General features: G+C 36.8%; 2 protein-coding genes across 3 annotated transcripts in view; one reads left to right on the forward strand and one right to left on the reverse strand.

Moving 5' to 3' along the window:
- On the forward strand, window positions 1-7,933 carry rec114 (REC114 meiotic recombination protein). Its single transcript, XM_046373054.1, has 6 exons — window positions 1-132; window positions 2,308-2,397; window positions 5,297-5,380; window positions 5,784-5,957; window positions 6,991-7,056; window positions 7,273-7,933. The coding sequence occupies exons 1-6, from the start codon at window positions 49-51 to the stop codon at window positions 7,456-7,458; spliced, it is 684 nt and encodes a 227-aa protein (XP_046229010.1). The 5' UTR covers window positions 1-48; the 3' UTR covers window positions 7,459-7,933.
- Window positions 7,704-17,717, reverse strand: part of nptnb (neuroplastin b) — a 27,667-nt gene continuing 17,653 nt past the window's right edge. For both annotated transcript variants that reach the window (XM_046372720.1, XM_046372816.1), the window contains 6 exons: window positions 17,030-17,124; window positions 14,265-14,398; window positions 13,779-14,052; window positions 9,057-9,078; window positions 8,878-8,951; window positions 7,704-8,786 (listed from right to left, as the gene is read on the reverse strand). In XM_046372720.1, the coding sequence (XP_046228676.1) occupies window positions 8,891-8,951; window positions 9,057-9,078; window positions 13,779-14,052; window positions 14,265-14,398; window positions 17,030-17,124 (586 nt within the window). In that variant the 3' untranslated portion in view covers window positions 7,704-8,786; window positions 8,878-8,890. The remainder of the gene's footprint in view (window positions 8,787-8,877; window positions 8,952-9,056; window positions 9,079-13,778; window positions 14,053-14,264; window positions 14,399-17,029; window positions 17,125-17,717) is intronic.

The raw sequence follows: 17,717 nt of genomic DNA on the forward strand, positions 1-17,717 counted from the left end.
TGCTTTAGGTGTTGGTTTTTCAGAAGAATATCATCTAGACATCCGCAGATGGCCACCAGTGCGACATGGAAGTTAAAAGTCTATGGGCGTTTTGTTTCAAAGTCTGGAAAAAGAGCGTCAAACCCGTGGAAGGTAACTGCCGTTTCCTACGCTTAATACTTAACTGAGTTATGCTAGCTAGCAAAGATGAGCTTGTTTTCCCATTAAGCTAACGCTAGCGGCTATTTATTGTCGCACAGTGTGACACTAGCAGCCCCCAGACCCAATTCGATGTGGCGGCTAAAAGCTGCCGTCATTGCAGGTGTATTGACTCACTGTAGCATTATTGTGAGCACAGAGCACAGATATTAGGTAACATTTAGTTGTTAGAAGAGTTTTATTTGGGACCTACCCGGTCCTAGCTAGCCCGGATATTCTTTCTCATGCTACCCAGGTCATGACACTCGAGTTATAGAGCTGAGTTTTTGTACTTTGTTTTATTTATCTTTATCTTTGCACAGTGAATCTATGGTGTTATGATAAAACCCTGGAAGATTGTTCAACAACAGCCGCTGTTTTCAAGGTATTTCCGTAGTAACAAAACATGGTGTTCCTGGCTCTAATTAAAACTTTTTTATTTTGAAAATTGTAGGTGAAACTGACATATTTTACAATGCGTAAAAACACTACCATGTATTTAATGTGTATAATATGTACATGTGCATTATTTATTATTATTTTTCTCATTATGTAAAGATACAGCGATAGTTTTAATGGACGCAGTATGTGCCAAGCAGGATATAACTGTTTCGACAAAGCAAGACAAATTAGACTAAAAGTGTGATTGTGTTATCAATAGAAATGAATACATGTACTGTAAACAAACTTTGACTGCTTCTATTTAATAGGTAACTCTAGGTATAATACATTAGGTTTGCTACCCTTAACTTAATTATCTCTGGTTGAGCAAAAGCAAATAATAGGATGTTGCCATTTGAATTGAGTGTTTCAGTTGGTTAATCTGTTTTTGTCTGTGTATAAAATATCAAAAACAAGAAAACCCATTATGTTATTAGAGCTCAAGTTGACAGTCTAAAAATAATAATAATAATAATAGTCAGTAAACTTAGTAAGCATTGTTTAGCTATGATATGAAAATGACAGAAGCAGTATTTACTGCATGCTTTCATTTGGGAAGCTGTAAAAAAAAGAATTTGGAGCCTTCACAGTTTATTTTAGAGAGAATTCATGTTGACTGATCAGACTTTTGTTTGAAGCAATAGTCCCAAGTCAGATGATTCCCAGCTTTGATTTAAATTCAAGTTTTGGTGCTCACATGGTGCTTGATATGAAAACCTAACACCCACATGCACTTCAGGACACAACATTCAGCAGTATGTTAATCAAGATAATGTGAAAGATATCATTTCTGTGAAAGTATCAGTAGCAGCAAATGAATGAACGAACAAATCAATAAATAAAGCTCAACACATATTGCTGTAGGTCATGTATCAGACCTGTTAGTAAATTAATACCTTTTATATCAGTCTACATGTGCTTTGGAAATCCTTGGACATGAAAGTGAGGGAACTAAACTCTCAAGGGAGTTTTAGGAAAACTATTGATATGAATTTTGTTTAAATAAGAAAATATGACTTAGCTGTAAACTTGTTAATTTCACTAAACTTGTTAATTTCCACTAATAATTTATAGTTTCATTTACTGAAATTATTAGTGGTTTTATGAATGAGGTGCTTGGGCCTCATAGGCCTTTGTTATAGCAGATATTTTTGCTTATCATAGTAGGAGAAGCACAGGTGTCACTGACAACACCAGCAATAGCTCAATAGCTCTGTTCTATTCAAGCATTCCTGACAATGTAACAGAGAGCCAACATGCACAAAACCAGGACACTGGAAACCTGAAGCAGCTAAATTGAGTTCAGTAATCATTCATTTTATTATTTACACCAGTGCTTACCCTGCTGTGACACATAAAAATAAGTTTAATGAAACAGACTTATTGTAAATAAGATTCATTTGGGTCTTTTGGATGTTGGTTATGCGAAGTGAGCAAGTGATTGCTGTGTGCTCGTTATTTATTATACTTTTGTTGAATTATGTCCTTAGAGAATCACAGAACAGACAGATCTAGTCAATGCCAATGTGCTGCTCCATTTTCCTGATACTGAAACAAAAATGACACACGTCCATTTTAACCAACATCGACTCCCTCTAAAATTTATAGACAAATCCATCATGAGTTGGTCAAGAAAACTTATCACTCACTGTAACTTTGCACTTACTAATGTTTTCTTCTTTTCACCAGAAATTTGAGGCAAATGGCAAAAAACCAGAAATATTCCTCACAGTTGTGGAATCTGGATACTTGCTGGTATTGCAAGGACATAAAAGCTTGGTAAGAAGACTATGTTAACTGTTTTTGTTTTCTGTGCTTTGGCTCTTATGATGGCCACAGAGCACCTGAGCATTAACCCTTATTTTCCAGGTCCTGGTGCACTGTAGGTTTAGCCTAGACCAACCCTCAATTCTCGACTGAAGCAGGTGTCAGTGCAAACAGCATTTTGTTGCCCAGGTGTTGTAGTGTACCTGTACTTGAATAAATTGTGGCTGTAGGACAGGGGTCGGCAACCCACGGCTCCAGAGCTGCATGCGGCTCTTTCATCCCTCTTCTGTGGCTCCCGTGGCTAAGAGAGGGCGAGCATATTTTGGGGAAAGAAATTATGTGAATAAATAATGGACACTTATAATTTAAATTGATTTCATTCTATTTATTACGTTTTTTGTCATTGTAATAGTTATTTCTCTGGAGATTGAGATGCTGTTGTGACATTAACATGTTTTAATATTTTGTCGATCAAAATATTCGTCACGTCCTGTTTGCAACACCTGTTGCCACCAAGTAAGTGACTTATTATGGCCCCGGGTAAGCTAGCAATGGACAAATCTAAGAGAAAAGTTTCAGACAAAATAGATTGTTTAATGCCTCATGGACAAATTTGTTTATTTGCTTTTACTGCTGACAAACTGGTTTACCAGTATGCTTAATATGTGGTGAGAAATTAGCAAACAACAAAAAAAACACAGATTTTTACAGTGTCAGTGCAGGCATCCTTCTTTTAAGTTATATAAGTTGTATATAAGTTGTATATTTTAATTTGAAAATAAAAAGCGATCTGTAGTACACCAACACAGCTGTTATTATTGGTTGCTCTTGTCCACATGGTGGGAACGTTAAATGTGAACTGTGTTAATTGTTAGAAATCCTGCTCCAAAATGAGAATACTGGATGGGACATGACAGCTTTGCTCCTCTCTTTAATGTGTGCACTTATATCATGTATCCTCTACATTGTCTTTTCTTTATTTTTATGCTCTCGTTCTACCAATTACTTTTGTAAATATAAAGAAGTGTACAGTATTCTATATTCTAATGTAAAGACTGCATGAATAGAATGCAGTTGCATTTTTCAGTAGTGTCTTGGTTAAAGAAAAAATGCAGCATTTTCTCAGATTTTCTGGGATGTAAATCTGTATCAGAAATTGTCTCTCCAGATAAAAGGCTTCAATGCAGGCCATATGAAATATTCTGCTGAAGAGCTTGACATTTCTGCTCAAATCCGATGGGATTTGACTGGATTGTTTTGGCTAGGTCAAGCCAAATGTCCCTCAGAACTTTTTGGGAAACAGCTTCAAAATCAGTGAAAGAATATTATTGGGAAACATTTCAAGTTCATGCTCAAAGCTGAAGCTCAGTTCAGGCTTGGTTCAGATTTTGGGATAAATATTTTACGTGGTAGCCAAGTTGGGCATGAATTTACATGCCTTGAATCATGGGCTCTTAGCAGTTATTGAGGCCCTTAGACACAAAAAGTTAAGTTCTACCCTGAAGACAACAGAAATTTGTAGGACTACTCAGTGTCTCATTAATGGAGTTCTGGCAGGTGACAGCGCTATCTTGCTGCACCAGGGTGCCGAGCCAGACAGATCAGGTCAGGCTGCAGAAAGCTTTCACTGAGGGTGATAGACTGCTCTGTTATAGATTGTGTAGTGAATGCTCAGGAACTTTCAATATAGAGAGCTTTGGCCTATTAGTTACATGATAAGGTCAGGAGGAAACTTTTGGAATTGTTTTTGAACAAAACTGAAACGTGCTGTATCAGAGAATCAAGGCATTATTGAGGAGCTTCTGTGCTCTCCTTAAAATGTGGATACTTTTGACTTAACAGGTGTCACCTAACACAGTAAAATCTGTTCTTTGTAAATGCATGTGTGCAGTATACGGCAGTCATTCATGCTGAGCATGCAACAAATGGCAAATTAAAAGAAATTAACATGAAGTTTTTGAGAGTTTGAGCAGCTCCGGACCTCCTAATCTTAGGGTTTTCAAATTAGGAGGTATTAAAGAGAGCACTGACTCACATGCTGGTCCAAAATCTTCCAAATGTCTTAAACTGAGTTGGGAACTGTTGACTATAATGACACACACACATATTTATTCGTGTTATTTTTTTATTTATTGTAAATAGTACAGTTGATCACCAGAGTGAAAATTAATGTCCAGTTATGTTTTTCTTTAATTGATAGGCAATAACACATTTGAATATCACCCAGAGAACAAGCCTATTCACAAAAAATCACAAGCCTTTCTTTATTATATATGTTTATAACTACAGTAACTCATTCCAGCAACAGATTTTTTCCGATGCACCCAGAGACACTAGAGCAAGATTACCGTTATGATATGACTGAGCATGATGGTGCTATCAGTTCAAAAATATATATATTCTTAACATTGATGCGTAATTATGGTGCTGCTGTGCAGCCGAGCACCTACTCTCTGATGCAGTGCCATGCTGCTGTTGATATAACTATGCTGTCATTTTCAAATTCAAAATACCTTTAGCATGTTTAAAGCACGCTTAATAACACAGGGTGATCACAATATGAAGCTGTTCATGTACAGTATGTCTTGTTTGATTCTGTGTGGAACAAAGCCTATGAAAGCTAAGTAAACAGAGACCCCTGCAGACAGTTTGAGGTAATGCTGTTTTTGTTTTTGTTTTTTTCAGTCAGCTTGATACAACTGTAAAACGTACCTTTTGCATTAATTTAATCTTTAATATCTATGAGTGGAAATCAAGTTGTTTTTACTTGGCATAGTAAGAAAGAAGATATGCGTTCTTAAAATTTACCAAAAATGCTTTGTTTATATATTAACCATGAATTAATGTAGACTATGGATAAAACTGTTTCCTGTCCTGGCTGCTGATGTTTATACTTTATGTCCTTTATCAGGATACAATTCCTTTGCACTGTGGCTCTGATATTGTCGAAGTACACCAGAAATCTGATACACTGATGCTTCGATTTACAGTGAAGGTGAGTTGTGAGATGGATTGCAGTTCCACAATGGGTAGTATTTTCTCAAGGACTGTCTTAATACCTTGATTCCCCTGCGAGGTCAAAAGCATTATTACACTTTAAGTAATTAAAAGAGAATATACTGAAAAATATACTGTTGAATTATTATTTTTCTTCTGTTTATTCAGGCGCTGTGATGAATGGCCACCTCATACAGAAATTATTATCTAGATAAATTGCTGTTAAATATATTGTTCAGACATGAGTTGTCAGTTTAACAGTCTTGCTGTGTGCTGTCCTGTTTCTTCAACATAATGAGATGCTAATTTCACAAAACCAACACAGAAACCACAGAGTTTGTTTTCATTGGCACAGTTTAGATTGACAGATACAGATTGAATGTATTTGTGGATTTCTGCAGGGTGAGGGCCGCATGATAAGGATGCAGTTCGATGGAAGTAGTGTGGCAGAGGCTATAAACAGGTGTTCAAGTGCTGTGCAAAAACTGATGGAGTACACGTCTGTCACCATTCAGAGCGACACCCTGCCACCCTCTAATCAGTCCCCCACTGAGGTCTCTGCGCCAGAGATGCAGGTCTTCCACTTTATGATTATGGAAATAAAATTTCTATATTGTATTCACAACACACAGATCAAATGTTTGTATGTTTAAATATTTTACCCAGGGAGATCCCCAAAATAGACCAGTGACATAAATGATAAGTTAAAGCTGAGAGTCTGGATTGTGGCTGTACAACACCAAAGAACTACAGCTTTTCCCTCGTGGCTTTGTTTTTGGTAGAAATGAGAAAAGTATTTTGAAAAAAGTATATCAGTGTTTTATTAATTTTTATGTTGTCTTATGGCCGTTATTTTATGCTTAATTAACAGTATTGTCATGATGCTGTGGTCATAACAGTGGGCATGTTATGCTCACTAGATGGTGCTATTTGGAATACTCTCTTATCCTTAGAGGTGACACTTGAGCTACAGTTGGTGGCCTGAGATGGAGTGTATACTGCACAAAAGTGAATTGCCAATCACAAAACCATATATGTTGTAGAATACATGACACACACACCCACACACACAGGAAAGTATAACAGTAATTTAAAAACACAGCCATCAAAGTGGCATACCCTTCAAGCCAATGAAGAAATGAGTTCTTAATACTGTCTTCAGAAGTCAAATTCTTGATTATGAAAACAAAGCATTTTTGTACCAAAGCTGAAAACCAACAACAACAGTATGACATGACAGTGAACCAGCTGAAATTCACATTCTGTGAATGGGAGGCTGTAGGATTGTTGGTGCTCTATCATTCAGTTCTGCTTCATCTTTGTGACCTTTTACTTACTTGAAAACACTTACAGCAGACGGTTAATTAGAAATAGGATTCTGATTAAAACTTACAGCCAGCCTTCTGGCTTACAGCATTTAACATGAAGGTCTGGGAATGGACTCTGCCATGGGTCTGAATGTGACCTTTAGCAAACAGACACACTGAAGCTGTTCACAGTGAAGATGAAAGGGCTTTGAGGCGTGGATATTGTTCAATTAGTAATGAACCATTGATTGGCCTCTTAACCCTGTAGCGTGGTGCCATGTTCATATTTTTCTCTTTGCAGGAAAAGGCTGTGCGAGTTGAGCCTGAGGTTGTCCAAGGATCACTGTCCGTCAAGCATCTCACCCAGGTAATGATCTTTAAAAGTGAGGGCTTACTACCAACATTAAACATCCACCCTACAACATAATCATTGTAATTTCGTTAAACTTAACTAAGGAGCACACTGTTTTCATTGATTTTAATGAGGCACAGTATGCTGAGTTAATTAACTTCCTTAAATTATGAACACTAAATAGGCCACTCCACTCTGCTTTTTCTTTTAATTTAAATTTGAAAAAAAAAGTATTTGTTGGAACTTTCACAGCACTTCTTGGGAGAGACTGCTGTGACTCTGCCTCAAGTGTATCGCCAGGATTCTTTGGCACAAAGTGACTTGGAGCCCATCCTGCGTGTTTGTCTTCTGGATCCCACCTTTCATGCATTTGTGGAGAAGGTGGAGGGGGAACTGAGGAAAGTACTGGGAGAGTGAAGAATCTCAACAACAGCTCAAGGCAGATAGGTCAAGTCAGTGCAATGTGGTTTTTCTTATACACTTTGTGTAGGCAGTGCCTGGTGGTGGTGGTTGAGTGTTTCTTTTTGTGCTGCCGATGTTCCATGAAATTTTGTTACACATTAGTTGTTACACTGTATGGCCCGAAGAGGATGCTTTGAATTGTATTGAATTTAGGTGGTTAGAGGAAGAACTTGCAGAACCAAAACATAAAAAAAGGTGGATTCATTTTCAAACTTTTTATTCAGAAAAAAAAATATTGGTCTCACTCATATGTCTGATCGTGGCTATATACTCTGGTCCCCCTGTTCCCACCGTAATGCAGGTCCATTCCCACCGCAACATACATGGATACATTGTATTGAAACAGGAGTCATGCAGCTACAGCAGTGAATTTTGCTATGCCAGCTTCCAAGTGATCCCACAATATTAAAGCTTCACTGAGTAAAACAAACTGTCCTCCATATATCTATTTAAGAATACATATTGCATAGGATTATAGCCATGCTATACAGTTAAAGAGAAAGAAAAATAAAAAATAAAAATCAATAAATGGAATTGGGAAATATAAAAAAAATGTTTGTTTTTTTTTTTTACATATTTCCTATCATTTGAACACTCATACTTCAACATATACAAGACAACTAAGTTACTCTGGAAAGAAAATCAAAATAATACACATCATTTTTGTTTAGATAGTTAAACACACAGTAGTCATTTTCTTTAATCACTCTCAATTAAATTTAAATACTGCCAGTCACTGAAGCCCTTGCTTCACAATAAAAGTTCTGTTAAAAGTGGACTTATTGTCACAAAATCAAACATAGTTAAATGACCATGATATGCTGTACAAATTTTCAAGAATAAAACTAACTATAAGGATGACTCCATAAAAAACATAGTTCATTTTAGATGCAAAAAAAGCCACACGAGGGATAACAACAGAAAATGTCTATTCTGAGTATCCTATTGCGTAAGTATCTTGCATGCATTGTACATGATATGTAATACAAAAGGGATCACCTCATTTGAGGATATGATAAAATTAATAAAGGAGACACCGACAGCACATTGAAAATGTGTACACCTTTGTGGTGGTTTTAGTCACTATTCATCATCCTGAAATCTCCACGTAAGACTGAATAAGGCATGCTTAAGACAGCCATTATGTTCTTTTTGTTGCCAGTGTTATGCTGACATAGTTTCTCATAAAATGAGACAAGATGTGCTTTTTCCAAAACTGCCCGGTGCTCTCTCCACCTCTGACACCTTCATGTAGTCAAAAAAATGCAGTTTATCCTTCTTATCTGTGAAGAGAAAATCAAGAGGAGGTATGACTATCGATAATCCTCACAGCAAGTTCTATATTTAGCCCCATCCCCTACAACAGCGTCTTACTTGAGTAAATTGCTTATTTTGTATTCCTCTGGCGAATGTTTTTGTCCTTGTGGTTGTTTGTTGAATTTGTTTTCCTAGGAAAGAGGCAGTTATGATTTAGTGACCTAAAGGTAATTGCAATTCAAATCACAGTTATGTGTGAATTATAGCTGTTGCAAAAATAATATTTATATACTTACATGGGTCCAACTGGTTCATCATCTTTTCAAGAGAAGAGAAGAGAAGAAAAGGACGAAAACAGAACACAAAAGTTAAATGTGAAATAAAGATAAATGGAAAATACCTCTGTTGCAATTTTCCTTTTTTCCCCAGGCAGCCATTAGTTTACCTATTACATAGATAGATTCCCAAAACATCCATGTTGTGTGATGATACAGCTGAAAGCACAAGATTGCTTTGAATACTGGTGGGGCAGAGTTGTGCACTGGTGGGAAGCTGTGACTGTGCTGAACAGCTTTGTATCCACAAGCTTTGAGCCTAACAGAATTCGAAGGATAACGCTAAGCAAACACCAGTGTGTGTTTTTTAGACAGTAAATGCTACCAGAGGCTCCCTGGAAGATGGTAAAAACCCTTCAGAAAATGGTCTATGGAATATATAAAGACATACTTGCAATAGAGGGGCTGAAACTATATATATAGCATATATATATATATATATATATGTGTGTGTGTGTGTGTGTGTATATATATATATATATAAAAACAACCACATCTTTGATGCCAGAGATTGTAAACTTAACCTCGCATGCCATCTGAATCTCATGGGGTTCCTGTTCATTTCAAACTGAGCATATGTGTAGGAGGGTTACAGATGGCTCACTTAAAGCCATCTTTTAATTACACTCGGCAATTTCATAGTGATTTTGAGTCTAGTACAGGAGTGTAATATTGTGACTGCCTTGGCATGAAAACATAAATCTCTTCAAAGCTTTTCCTCAGCTTCTAGAGGTTATATCAGTGCCCTGTAGTACACAGTGGTTAAAAGCCGTCTGTTCAAAGCTAACTCCATTCAGGCAGACATAAGGTTAAAAGAAACGGATATTTGCAAGCAATCATTGTCTCACTGCGACCAACATATAAAATTGTAATCCTTTTTAACCATACACCATACTAGATAACATACATTTCATTGTGGCAGTACAAAACATTGCAGGAAGAGAAACTGGATAATAATCGTGAACATTGTTGAACTGAGTGAAATTAGTTAAAAAATCCCACAGCCTTTGGGTTGACATGGTGGTTGGTGTTTGGCATACAGATGAAAATGTGTCAGCAGGTGAGGAACCAGTCACAGTGAGATATATATTCCATGCAGCTTTAGGTCTGAGATAAGCAGCATTAGTGCATTCCATGGCATTAATATGGAGCATATTATGACAGTTATAATGTTGGACAAAAAACATGGTTATGTGACCACTAGCAGGAGGAACATCTGTTGGCATATCGCATCATTTTCACACTTTGCAAGCACAGAACAAACAACAGATTTTTGCTGTGTGAAACTGATAGTTGAAGATTGATAATAATCTTTGTAGTGCATCAAGTCTGGCTGAATCAGTTTTAGTCAGCATTTTATGTAACATCAAAAAGTACAGCTTAAAATTCATCTCATTATTTAAAGAGAGCTGTTATTCAGCAAATCATCACACAGCAAAATCTGTAATTTTAGCAACTTGTTTTGAAACACAGGGTAGAAATGTCAGCCTCTGCCTTGGAGCCCTTGCCTGTGAAGTATAAAAGTGTTCAAACACAGCTAAGCCATCAAGAGACCAGAAATCATAATGCACGCAGACAGGGGCCAAAACCTCCGGGAATACTGGATGCTAAAACGAGATTTTAGAGAGGCTGTGCATCGTGAGGGAGTCCTCATTCCTGATTTGAATGGCATAAACACGGCAAATATAATCCACCTTAATCGCTTCTTTTTTCCGGTAGATGAAACCAAACTAGAGGACATGCACAGAGCTTACTCGAGCTGTGTATTTAGTTTATGCGTGTGTACATGTATTTTTATGCAAGTATTGTACATAAAGTTTCTATTTTTTTTTCTGATTATCAAGTAGTCATCTAATAGGCCTCAAAAACAATATGTTATATAGTTAACTAATATAATTTGAGTTATTAAAAGTTAAAACTATATTCCATCACTGATTATAGCTAGATAGAAACTTTTAAGACATATGTTCTGGTAGCCATTGTAAAGTGATATCAGTAGTATTTAGTAAACTAAAAAAAAGTAATTGGGTAAAGTGTGTAGAAGAGTTAAGAGGAAGCAAATGGAAGACAAAAGACAGCTTCACATCTGATGAGCACCTTATGGCACTGAGGCCTAAAACAGGTTTATCTACTCCAGCTCTATTTGTTAAGTCTGTACTATAGTGTGGTGTACAAGTGTTGCCCTATTAGTCATATTAGTTTAGTGGCTGGTTTTGTGTCCATGTTTTATTCCAAAAAGAAAAGAAGATAAAGCAACGCAAGCAGAGATCAGACTGAAGCTTTTGTGATTCCAAGGGCCTCGGGCTTTGTAGACATTTTGGTCTCGTCACATTCTTATCATGTGATTTTTGAGTCCCTCTGAAAACACGAAGCATTTGTTTTATAAATTTGATAATATAAGGAGGATATTAGACAAACTAAAAATACATATGTTGAAATAAATACATAAGTTGGTTAAAGTATATAGATAAAATCAACAACGAAATGAGTAAATTCGTTCAGAATTAAAGAAATGAATAACATTTATAATTTTATAATTTAAATTTATAACCCTGTTCCATATTTCCTTATTCCTGTGTTTTTACTCTTGTGGTTCCTTTTGTATTTCCTGACCCATGTTAGATGTAGTTTTGACATTTTATTTTTATTTTATTTTATTTATTTTTTGTTATTTTAACGTTCAGACCCAGACTGCAGGTGCTTACGTGTAACCTCAAGTGGCTACCAGAGTAGAGGGGATTTTTTTTCTGAGAAACCAAAACTGCTGTTGGTTTGGATCTGAGAATCGACTCTATTGGTCAATTATTTTTGCTAACATTGTCACTTTGACATTAAAACTGCTAACTCGTTGATACACACATACATTTTTAATTGAGATCAATTAAGAAATACACTGTAAGTTTATTCATGAAAGAATTATGATGAAAAATATGAGTAAAGACTGGCTCTTTGGAGATGTATGCAACTAAATCCATAATCTTAGCATGTGACTTGATCACCTTTGAAAACATACAAAATCAGACATTATGGGTTTAACCTAATGGAAAGGGAAATGGATGGAGACAAGTTTTCATTTAACTTAAAAAATTAACTTAATTTACAGTGTTAATTGCTATACTCATCGAAGATCACAATGTTTGTGGATGGGCTGCTGGCTCATAAAAACATACAAATTGACAGAAAGAGAAAAATCTCTGAAACCATGCAGGATCTCTCACTTACCACCCATTAAGTTTATGTTGCCATTTGGAAAGAAGGGGGAAGGGAAAAGAATAGTAACCATTTAAGTTATATAGTCGGACCAATATAATTTATAGTTATAGGTTGTATTTCTGCTGTCAGCAAATGTGTGGTTACCATAGCCATTAGCATAGCACACAAACAATCAACTGTTGGAAAGGTTAGCTGCAAACCCTCTGTTGTTCACCTAATGTGCATATGTAAAGGACATATGACACAGAGAGACAAGGAGGCTTTAAAAGGCAGATGGCCACAACAGATTTCCTCTCAAAGCAGATGCAACATTGTGGTTCAATACTTTATTTGCAAAAGGGAGTCATTTCTTTTTCATCCCTGTACTTGCTGAAATTTCTTGTATAATTTGACATTATTGAAACTGTACCTCTTGGTCTCAGTTTTGGGCCAGTATGTACAGTATGTACATAGGTGACAGAGTCAACCTATAGTGGATTTTTAAAGGCCAATATGACAACAATAGTTATTATCAAATGCCCACCCTTGGGAAAAAATTCAACACTATCTCTGACTTTAATTGTTGAACTGAACATGTAACTCAAGGAAAGTAATAAATACCTAATATTTTAAATCCAGTTCAATGTAAGTGTTAAATAAATCTGAAAGTGACCAAATTGACCATATAAAATACTGAGTGGGAGCAATTTTTAAAGAAAGTAAAATTTAAAGAAGAATTAAAGTCAGTAATTCCAGTTCAGAATATGATTGGTGGAGGCTGCACAGCTCAGAGCCCTTAGTTTGTAAAACATCCTATTGATACAAATTAAGTATTCATACTGATTAATCAGTCTTCTTCTACAGGGGTAAAGTATTTTTGAAATATTGTACCACCTTCATGACAAAACACTTGAATTTCTCAAGCGTTTTGAATTCCATTGTTGTACTTTGAACATAAATTACAATAATAAAGTAATATCTACTTTCCTGACCCTGATTCCAAAAAAATTGGGACGCTGTGTAAAGCTTCTGTACCCAGTAATAACCTTTATACAATCATGTGTTTCTAAAAGTGATGAACTTGCTTGTGAAAGAATCTTTCCAGGATGTTCCTTCCATACCCAGGCATGCTACTGTCACCTGTTACAAATGAACCTGTTTACTTGTGGAATGTTCCAAAATGATGTCTTTTTTAAATGTCTTTTGCTGTACCTGTCCTAGCTTGTTTGAAACATTGCTGGCATCAAATTCAGAATAAGCATTGCAAAAAGCAATGAAGTTGATGGGGTAAAGCATTTCATAGAATGATTGATAACAAGATGAATAAATCTTTGCACTATTTGCTCTATTTTTAATTGAGCATATGCCAAAAAAAAGATTGGTAAACTATCACTTTTGATTTCAATTTTATCTCACACAGTGTTTTTTGGTTGTAAATACACTTATTATTTATTAATACCTACATGCAGTACAGAGAAAGTGTTTTCTTACCATCAATAATGTCGTCTGGCGTCTTGCGTTTCTCGTACACAACAATGATGACGACTAGGATTATAATTTCTGCGAGCACACCCAGGAAAGGCCAAAGTGGCGCAAGGTGGCTGCGTACCCGTAGTATAGTGGTCTCAGCGGTGTTTCCAATCGCGTTAGTGGCATTACATTCATATCTTCCAGGATCTGTGTTTATATCCAGGTTTAAAATGTTGAGCTCGGTGTAGTTGTCCCTGTTGGTGATGAAGAAGCGTCCGGTAGAGTTGTCAATATCCTGTAACATGATAAGCATTTCTCAAAGTTAATTACATTGGGGACACATTACAAATGCCTTATTTGGAATATATACCATGCACTTTATTGTAGTGTATCTCTATATCTGTCCGCCTGTTCAGGTTTTTTATATATATATATATATATATATATATATATATATATATATATTTATATGTATGTATACTACATATGCTACATATGTATATATACCGTGTAAGATGTTCCGTCCACTTTACGCCATGTCCAGGTGGGATGTGGGTAACCAACAGACTTGCAGTAAAGCATTGCATTTTCTCCCTCATTTTTATTTTCACTTCGCTTGTGAGCAGTGATATCAGGTTTTGCTGAAAGGTAAAATAAATAAATAAAGCTGATCATTAGTGTTGGCAGAGGTAAGACATTCAAAGGAATGAATTAAGAGCGACCAGATGGCATGAATAAGCAAAGCATGATTGGCTGTTCTGGCTACGGTAGTAATATGTGTTATTCACATGTGTGCGTAAGAGAGAGGAGTGTAATTAAGAGTTTCCATAGCAGGGTTGATTCACTGAAGCTGCTTGGTTTCCTTTGAAGTTTTCAGAAATTCAAGCTACTGCAGTCAAGAAGAAGCAGAGCCGGTTGGCTTATGTTTCCTACATTTATATCATGTGTTCCACTTGATTCCACAATCTGTCAGTAGTAGTTCCTTTTTTTTTTCATCATTCTTGATAATATATTCTTTACATATCCGTTCTATGTGAAAGCCAGATGTTCCCATTCAAAATCATTCCACAGTGAATTCCTCAAGACATTCAGAGCAAAAGGAAAATGGTGTGAATTGGCCCTAATTAATGAACAAAATGATAGTAATAGTAATGAATTTAATAAATTATGGCATATGTCATAAAGCACTGAAACAAATGTCAAGTCAAAGTGATCAACAGAACAGGGTCTTTCCCAAAGGAGAGACACAGACAGTCCATGTAACTCCGCACAGCATCAAGAAGATAACTGTTCCTGCTTTTCCACTAATCCTCAAAATTACAACAATTCCTTCCATGCAATTAAGCAGGATAAGGGAGAGGCCTGGAGTGAGCATTTTTCAGCTGCGCATGGATAATAGGGCAGGAGGGGTTTGAGCTCTTTGGTGACATCACCCCACTCTAATTATGGTGCTCACGTGCTCCCTCAGTCTGGGAGTGGCCAAGCTCATTTGTGCCATGTCCTGACTGTATTATGTCAGTGACTGACAGGCCTGAGACAGCCCTCACAGTGGCGCTAAAACAGACAGAAACATCCATTTCACACTCCTGACTACAATTTATGACTAGTAATCTGCGTGTGCTAGGCAAAGGTAAAGTGACAGGAGAGGGAGGTGTGATCAGGAACATGCTCAAGGCTGTCAGAAAGAATAGGAAAAAAAAGCTGAATAAGATGACATGAGCTGTTAAAGAGCCATCAAATCATTCATTAGTTGCTTTCCACATTTTATCTTGAAGTAGCCAGTGTTTTCGTTTTGTGAATCTTTGTAAAATTGTACAGTCACTTTCGCAATAAATTGTTAGTACGCATTTTAAAACGTTTTCATGAAGAAATGAACTCAACATTTAATAAAATTTGAGAAATATGAGATACCAAATATGTATTTGTGGTAAGCTTAGTATTGCAGACAATAAACTCCACTCCTGCCACAGAGATGGCTGGGACTGGATTCAGAGCCTTAATCCTACAACATCACAGAACCCTCCATCTGTTGCCTCTGAGCCGAGTCCTGCAAGGATGAGTGTGCCAAGGACACTGTAGGCGAGGGATCTCAATGAACTGCTGCCAGAAGCGCAGTGCAAAGCTGGCTAGCTTAACAGTGGGCTTGCTACCTGGGTCACAAAAGATCTCAAACACCTCTAGAAAATCAGAAGAGCATTTAAGAACTGAGGAAAATGTGAGTGTTGTTTTTTTTTTTGTTTGTTTTGTTTTTGTTTTTTTTAAATTTAAGATCCAAAAATTGTACCTACTCTTAACATCATAACATTCTGTTGTTTTAATATATTTTACACACAGAATGTAAGCCTATTTGAAGGACAAAATCTTGCATCATCAACTTGATTTAAAGACCGACTCTTTCTCCAGGGGACAGATAGCAAGTCTCAACAGTCACAGGCCTGCAGTCTTGTGATGGCTCGGACGCTTCACTTGGAATGGTCATGAGTCCCATCATCTCACAATCCAGTGAAAGCAGAACACACACGGTCATCACCCATGTTATGCAATCAGGCAGCGTTTAAGACTGCCACGGAATAAGAGGCAGGGCATGCTCAGTATGCGCCATAGCCATGCCACAGCAAATTGGCTTAAGCACTACACACAGACAAGCTTCTCTTGAACACGGTTCCACTTGCCCTTTCTCAGAGAAGATTCCTTATTCAAGTTGATGGCTTTGCTGTCGGCTTTAATAATACCAACAGAGTAGTTCTTCAGTTAGGTTATCTAGCTATTATATAGACTGTCCTTGTTAATGTCCTCTACTTAAACCATTATTGGTTCAATAAAATTAACAGGCCTAAAATCATCAGTTTCATTCAGTTTGTTCAGTCTGTTCCTAAGGATTCCTTGGGTTTTGTGTTTGCACGATTTTGTGAGCATGTGCAGCGCCTGTCCATTTTGTTAGACTGTTGTCTCAGTGAAAGTCAAGACTGACAACAGCCTCCGGAGTCCGCCTTGTCATCACCACTGCACTGGATAAATTCACATATCTTTGTCAGCAAGGACTCTCTTCGCATGCCTTTGGATGGTTAGCTTTTAAAGCTTTATCTCTTCATTTCTCTTTAGAAACCCACAGATGACCTTGTTAAAGCTTAAATCTAAGCCAGGGCTTTTTCAAAATTTGAATACATTATTGAGGAAATCACTTGTTAGACTTGTTTTGTCTATAAGAAATAATACTTTTGTCATTCAAATCACCCAGGTTCCGTTGTTAACATATCACAGAGGGATCTTACCTTTTACTTCAATTGTGGCATTTGCATTTGGGGCCATGTCAAATGTGTAAACACACATGTATTCTCCAGAATCATCTGCCCGTGGTTTAGTGATTCTGCGACAAAATACAAACCACACTTATTTCAAAACATTAAAATATCAGTCAGTTTCACTGTGTGTAGTCAAGTAAATAAAGTCAGCTACTCTGAGTTCAACTCTAGTTATTAGTTTGGACTAAAGCAGCAGAACCTCGAGGTGCCTACAAGGCTATGGGAGACAAAATGTTGGCATTATGCTGTTATATTACGGAACAGCAGCTCTGGATTCTGCAGAGAAGGGCACCACAGGCATTTTAGCTGTAATCTTCAGAGTATCATTGATGCAATGTGACAAGGAAGTGACCAATTGGTCTTATCTTGTGGCTAGGGAGAGTCTGTGGTATGTCTACGGGGGCGACAGTAGCTTTGTGCTCCAGTGGTTATACTGTGTGACAGCAGGAACTAACAACTAGTTGGTACTTAAGGCTATGATGGGTTTTTTCTTGTTAGATGTGTAGGTATAGTTCGGTATTTATATTAAGCCATAATTAATGCACCGTTTTTTGAAAATAGGGTAGAACAGGAATGACCTCAGTGGCAGTGTGTGGATATTTAAAATTCATGTTCAGAACAGTACTACATTGTTCTGAACAAGGATTGCATCAATTTT

This window comes from Scatophagus argus, chromosome 1, assembly GCF_020382885.2.
Source record: "Scatophagus argus isolate fScaArg1 chromosome 1, fScaArg1.pri, whole genome shotgun sequence".
NCBI lineage: Eukaryota > Metazoa > Chordata > Actinopteri > Scatophagidae > Scatophagus > Scatophagus argus.